Genomic DNA, 7,037 nt, shown 5'->3' on the forward strand with positions numbered 1-7,037 from the left:
TGTGTTCTTATTTAGAGCTTGCAAAATGAGTTGTCGGTTGTGTTGTATTTCTCTCATAGACGCTGTTTCTTTCGACATTTTTATTCTAGATAAAATATGCTTCCAATAGAAAAAGAAAATTCAAGAGTTGCTACAACTAAACCATTAGATGAACTTTTTACTAATGTCGGTCAAAAGTTTGAGACAGAGACCGTAAAGCATGAAGGCTATCGTTTTGACTACCCATTAAGATGGCTAAGAGACCCATCTGTCACAAAAGCTATTGGCTTTCGTAGAATGAAGTTTGTGTCTGTAGAAGATAAAAGTTTTCCATTTATTGTAAGGTTTCATATAGATTATATATCTGAAGGGAAACGAAAAATGTGGGAAGAAATTGAGCTAATACAAGTTGACCTTTCATCTTCTCTACAGACTGCGTTAAAAAATATAGAAGATAAAATAAATTCATGTTATGCAAAATATGCTGATGAATATGCAAATACCGAGAGCACACTTTATGTGAGAATTGTATATGACAAACAAAATTCACAAGTGTCATTTCAAATCTACGAAGACAATCCAAAGAAAGACGAACAAATATATACAGAATTCACTGCAATGTCATGGTATTATTTGCAAAGAATGTTAAATCAGAAAGTCGAACTTCCTTTAGCAAATATTTACAGTCGATATGCAAGAGATGAACCATATTTATTTAAAGATGTTTTCGACCCAGCTGCTATTATTGTTCATGCTTCATTTTCTGGCGCCCAAAACTCTTTCTTATGCTTGGCAAATGACTTTTACGAAAAACCTACAAAGTTATACGAACCACCAAGTGGAAGTATTTCAGACTTTCAAGTATGGTTTACAACAGATGGAAGAAAGAGAATAATTCCATTATACCATGCGTTTTACTTAGAACTTAGTTTCATATACAACTACTATCGAACGGTAAAAATATAATTTTTTAATACGGTTGAGGTGTTGGATTTGGTTGCCAACTAGACTGTGGTGCAGGTTCAGGCTGTTGTATAACAGGAGCTTGTTCTTCTGGTTCAGGGTCTTTAGGTATAATACCAACAAACTGACCTACCCTTTTACCAATATTTTTGACTCCGTTCCAAATTCCTCTTCCTACGGTTTTTATTCCATTCCATATACCTCTTCCAACATTTCGAAAGAAGTTTCCTATCTTACTGAAGAAACCCATTTTACTATATGTAAAAATCTAATGTCCGCCTAGTCTCTTACGTTTCCTGTTGAGTTCCATAGCATTCTTTAACTGGAGCTCATACATTCTGTTTCTCCTCTGGTAGAAAACATACTCTGGGTCAACTCCTGTGTTCGCGTCATCTGCATAGAGTTGTTTATATCCCACTTCAGGGTTTGTATAAAACTCTTTCCATCTCATATTTGCATACCATGGTGGCAAACCTAACGCAGCGTCATTTGACATGGCAGTTTGCATTTGTACATCTGTTGGCACTTGACCATAGTTTGCCATTGCAGTTTGTATTCTAACTTCATTTGGAATATTCTCTGGGTTTGGTTGTCCAGGTTGCTGTGCATTCGCTAAGTTCTGTGCGTCCATTTAATATTAGATAAAAATATCTCTTACGAGTACATATACTGGACATTTGCAGGCATTGGTTCATCTTCATATTCTCTGTACTTTTCTGCCACGTCAAATAAATAAATGACACAATGGAAAAAACCTAAAACAAGTAGTCCTATTTCAAACCACATTTAGTTACCAATAAAATTTCTTTGTTATGACACTTTCTCCAGTTTATGGGACCTCTCTCATATTCTATCTTGTCATATATAAACTCATAGTCATGTATGTCCTCTAACCATCTCATGACACTTTCCAAACCACTTTTATCGGATGTAAAGTAAAAGCATGGATGGTTATGTAAAACGTCTAAAGTTTCTAAAGAGTCTCTCAAAGTCCAGTCTACTTGGTATTGAAAATCCCATGTGTTATAGAACGGCGGGTCCACTATAAAGAAAACATTTTCCTTGTCTTTATATTTTTCATACAACTCTGTCCAATGACATCTCACAAACTCTATACCCTCAATATATTTTTCTATGTCCTCTTTGAAAACATTTGTATAGTTAAGATATAAAACTTTTGACATAAGTGTTTCAATGTCATGAACTCTTATAGCACCACTATATAATAGTCTAGCAGATATACTATCCCAGTCTATATATTCTGCTTTTTTCAAAACCTCTCTGACAATATCTTTCTTATCTAATGGTATACGTTCCATCTTACCTATAGGTATCTTTTCTTTCAACTCACTCAATATTTTGTTTGTGTCTGGTATATGTTTGAGACGGTTCATATAGTTGTCGAAGTCATTGCATATAATCTTTGAGTCAGGAAATACAGTATGGCACAGATGGGATATATAGAAACTTCCACCGAACAAATCTACAAATGTTAGACCATTCGGTAGTTTCTTAAGTTCTCTCAATAGAATATCTTTACATCTACTCTTATTTCCAAAGAAGGGTAACGGTGGTTTTGTAAAATTCATTTTATATACAATAAAAATGTTTTTTTCCTGAAAAGTGACAGAAAAGTGACAAAACATTTACGAAGAAATCTTGACAAATTCAAGAGGGTAGAAAAGAGGTTAGAAAAGAGGTTATATCTAACCTTCTACCCTAAAATATATTTTTGTCTGATTTTACGAAGAAGTCTTGACAAAACATTTACGAAGAAGTCTTGACAAAACATTTACGAAGAAGTCTTGACAAAACATCTTCAGGGCTAGAAGGCACGAAGTGCCTGGAAGCCCCACTACCTTTTTTTTTTTTTTTTTTTTTTTTTTTTTTAAAACATAAAGAATGAGTTTGTGAAACCCATTTTTCGTAATTCGAAGTCAAAATTCTGAAGATTTGAAGATTTCATCTTCAAATTCTATTGTACCGGAGGGGGGCACAAACTTGCCCAGTGAGGTGAAGTGAAAAATGACAAATTTACAAATCAGAAATGTAAAGTGTCAGATTTGAATCAAAAAATGGATTAATTTATTATTATATGATAGAGAGATTTGGTAAGTTACTATCAAATTTGTAAGTAAGGGAAAAAAAGTAAGAAAGAAAAAAAAATTTTTTAAAAATAAAAAGCCACTCGCTTCGCTCGCGGTTGACAAAAAGAACAAATTCGAAAAATAATTGTATGAAACTACGAAACTAAGCCACTCGCTTCGCTTGCGGCTTAAGAAAAGAACAGATTCGAAAAAAGATTGTACGAAACTACGAAACTAAGCCGCTCGCTTCGCTTGCGGCTTAAGAAAAGAACAGATTCGAAAAAAGATTGTACGAAACTACGAAACTAAGCCGCTCGCTTCGCTTGCGGCTTAAGAAAAGAACAGATTCGAAAAAAGATTGTACGAAACTACGAAACTAAGCCACTCACTTCGCTTGCGGCTTAAGAAAAGAACAGATTCGAAAAAAGATTGTACGAAACTACGAAACTAAGCCACTCGCTTCGCTTGCGGCTTAAGAAAAGAACAGATTCGAAAAAAGATTGTACGAAACTACGAAACTAAGCCACTCGCTTCGCTTGCGGCTTAAGAAAAGAACAGATTCGAAAAAAGATTGTACGAAACTACGAAACTAAGCCACTCGCTTCGCTTGCGGCTTAAGAAAAGAACAGATTCGAAAAAAGATTGTACGAAACTACGAAACTAAGCCGCTCGCTTCGCTTGCGGCTTAAGAAAAGAACAGATTCGAAAAAAGATTGTACGAAACTACGAAACTAAGCCGCTCGCTTCGCTTGCGGCTTAAGAAAAGAACAGATTCGAAAAAAGATTGTACGAAACTACGAAACTAAGCCGCTCGCTTCGCTTGCGGCTTAAGAAAAGAACAGATTCGAAAAAAGATTGTACGAAACTACGAAACTAAGCCACTCGCTTCGCTTGCGGCTTAAGTAAACAACATATTTCAGATTATCGATACTAAAAATTTTTTTATTTTATTACATTTTTTTTGCATTTTTTTAAAGCTTCTTAACTTAAATCATGGAATGTCTCAAAGACAAAAGTAGCATACAGCATGTAAAGCTAAAGAAAGATAATCATAATTAATACCTTAATTTTTAATATTACGCATTTTTAGGTGCAAAATTAAAAAAACATTCTAATACAATAGAGCAGTTTCCAAAAGTAGCATACAGCATGTAAGCTAAAGAAAGATAATCATAATTAATACCTTAATTTTTAATATTACGGCATTTTTAGGTGCAAAATTTAAAAAACATTCTAATACAATAGAGCAGTTTCCAAAAGTAGCATACAGCATGTAAAGCTAAAGAAAGATAATCATAATTAATACCTTAATTTTTAATATTACGCATTTTTAGGTGAAAATTTAAAAACATTCTAATACAATAGAGCAGTTTCCAAAGTGACATACAGCATGTAAAGCTAAAGAAAGATAATCATAATTAATACCTTAATTTTTAATATTACGCATTTTTAGGTGCAAAATTTAAAAAACATTCTAATACCAATAGAGCAGTTTCCAAAAGTAGCATACAGCATGTAAAGCTAAAGAAAGATAAATCATAATTAATACCTTTAAAGTTTAAAATCTTGATTTTTTTAAAAAATCAAATATTTATAACTTTAATACATACATCTTAAACCTTATACTTGTTTTCTCCTTGTGAGAAAGCAATCTTACAAAGCTAACAATCCTAAAAAATAAAGAATTAAAATTTATTAATTTAATCTAAAATTAAAATCAAAATTAAATAAATGAGTTCTTTGTAATAATACTTTCAAGGTAGGATATATTTTAGTGGGATCTATTGAGTCATCACTAACAGCATTGAGCAATCTATTGAGCATTGAAATACTCTCGATTTTTTCTTTGTCTTTTTACATCAATTTCCTGCGTTAGTTGCTTTTTTCAATGATCCTAATGACACGGTCATCTGCTGGATTTTGATCAATTTTGAGTTTGATAACGAAAGATGGTATCACTTTTGTATAAATTTCTATAATAAACAATCATCAATTCTGAGATTTTTCTCGATCAGGAAATAGTCATGTTTGAGTGTTCTTAAAATGAGCTTCGGCAATATTGTTAGTTGCGTCGCCTTCAACGCCTGTCACGAGCAATCCATCTTGATATGTTTAACGCCATTGTCTGTTAAAGTATTGAGATGCTTGTTGGATCTGTGTCGAGCAACTCCAGAACTTGATCATAGGCAGCATTGCTTCTCCTCATGTTCTGCATCTAATTTGAAGACTAAATCCTTCATCAAATTATAGAATTGTTCAAATTTTTCTTGAGAAGAAAAACTTATTTGAATTTGCGAAGAATTGCACGAAGAACATGTACTCCGCACCAAAGTATTTGAGCTTGTGGAATGCTTTCTTCTATTGCTTGAGCTATCTGTGGAGCACAGTCCCATGCTAATGTATTCTGGCTCAATTGTTACCCATCTGAGATAGGCGCACACGCAAAACTTGAATGTTTTGATAAGTGTCTGGTTGACAAAAAGAAATATAAAAAAGGGAAAATGTGAAAATCTTTGATTTTGCCAGTAAATGCATACAATGGAATGTTTGATCGCAACAATTTATAGGTGCTGTCTATATGAAAATGTCTTGATACTATGCGCATAAGCTTTGCCTTCAAAGGCGCGTAATAGAAAACACATATTATTGTCTGAGACTTCAAATGCAATGAGATCATCTGGAGATTCTTCTTGTACTGTCTGAACAAAGATTTGCAATGACACAACATCGTCAGGAGATATCTAGTTTGAAGAGGCATGTATTCTCTCTGCAAATCGTTTGATTGCACGTGGTTTTTGAGCGTACAATCTCTGGAATGGACGGACCTGTAAGAGGAATTTCAAAGATCTTTTGAATGCATTTAGCTGTGCTATCGCTCTTTGATTGTCATCTGTTTGGAAGTAATGTTCTAAATATTTGCGATAAAGACAGACAAATATTGGACTTTTGTCATTTGGGGCGGAATTGATCATGTTCTTCAACTATTTTGATTAGTTTGTATTTATTTTGATCCAAGATTGCAACATTAAAATGTGCAGGACATTTTGGATATTTGCAGTGGAATGAAATCTGAGATCTTTCTTTCCTGACACGTTCACAATATCCATACTGTGCTTGTATTTCTTGTTTAACTCCAAATTTACAAAGATCCATAACAGTAAGATAGTTTTCTTCTTCTAATTCCATTTGAAATTGAAATGAAAATTAAAAATTCAGAAATTTGAATAGATTTGGTCTGTAATTAAATGAGAATAGCAGTTTGTTCGTCATTGTTTGAGGCAAGAGTATTATAGGAATATTATATGATGGATTTGAGTTGCATATAAAGAGTGCAAAAGGATAAAGAGAGAAATTTTTGTTAGATTAAATTATTACAATTTTAATTCTTTATTTTTTAGGATTGGTTAGCTTTGTAAGATTGGCTTTCTCACAAGAGAAACAAGTATAAGGTTTAAGATGTATGTATTAAAGTTATAAATATTTGATTTTTTAAAAAAAAATCAAGATTTTAAACTTTAAAGGTATTAATTATGATTATCTTTCTTTAGCTTTACATGCTGTATGCTACTTTTGGAAACTGCTCTATTGTATTAGAATGTTTTTAAATTTTGCACCTAAAAATGCGTAATATTAAAAATTAAGGTATTAATTATGATTATCTTTCTTTAGCTTTACATGCTGTATGCTACTTTTGGAAACTGCTCTATTGTATTAGAATGTTTTTAAATTTTGCACCTAAAAATGCGTAATATTAAAAATTAAGGTATTAATTATGATTATCTTTCTTTAGCTTTACATGCTGTATGCTACTTTTGTCTTTGAGACATTCCATGATTTAAGTTAAGAAGCTAAATTCTGAAGTTTACATGATCCTCTCGTGTGCACCCTTAAAAAAATGCAAAAAATTGAATACTTTACTGGCTGGGCAAATTTGTCGCCGCCCCAATTTTTCTTTCAAAAAACTACAAAATTGTTCAATTACTCGGTATTATGGATTTTGCAAACGTT

At 32.7% G+C, this 7,037-nt stretch overlaps 4 protein-coding genes across 4 annotated transcripts, besides 2 other annotated features; 1 reads left to right on the plus strand and 3 right to left on the minus strand.

Moving 5' to 3' along the window:
- Positions 1–2,832: part of a mobile genetic element that runs on past the window's edge.
- Positions 622–945, plus strand: TVAGG3_0648150 (uncharacterized protein; the record flags this gene model as incomplete). The annotated part of the gene is made up of 1 exon (XM_051241541.1): positions 622–945. The coding sequence occupies one exon, from the start codon at positions 622–624 to the stop codon at positions 943–945; it is 324 nt and encodes a 107-aa protein (XP_051088128.1).
- TVAGG3_0648160 (serine threonine-protein phosphatase family) lies at positions 950–1,192 on the minus strand (the record flags this gene model as incomplete). Its single annotated transcript, XM_051241542.1, has 1 exon — positions 950–1,192. One exon carries the CDS (start codon positions 1,190–1,192, stop codon positions 950–952), a length of 243 nt encoding a protein of 80 aa, XP_051088129.1.
- TVAGG3_0648170 (uncharacterized protein) lies at positions 1,211–1,573 on the minus strand (the record flags this gene model as incomplete). Its single annotated transcript, XM_001324927.2, has 1 exon — positions 1,211–1,573. One exon carries the CDS (start codon positions 1,571–1,573, stop codon positions 1,211–1,213), a length of 363 nt encoding a protein of 120 aa, XP_001324962.2.
- Positions 1,713–2,531, minus strand: TVAGG3_0648180 (phage tail repeat-like family; the record flags this gene model as incomplete). Its single annotated transcript, XM_051241543.1, has 1 exon — positions 1,713–2,531. One exon carries the CDS (start codon positions 2,529–2,531, stop codon positions 1,713–1,715), a length of 819 nt encoding a protein of 272 aa, XP_051088130.1.
- A 96-nt stretch (positions 2,833–2,928) lies between the features above and the next one.
- Positions 2,929–6,973: a mobile genetic element.
- Between the last annotated feature and the right edge of the window lie 64 nt (positions 6,974–7,037).

The sequence above is a fragment of the Trichomonas vaginalis genome, chromosome III (assembly GCF_026262505.1).
Source record: "Trichomonas vaginalis G3 chromosome III, whole genome shotgun sequence".
Classification (NCBI taxonomy): Eukaryota; Parabasalia; order Trichomonadida; family Trichomonadidae; genus Trichomonas; species Trichomonas vaginalis.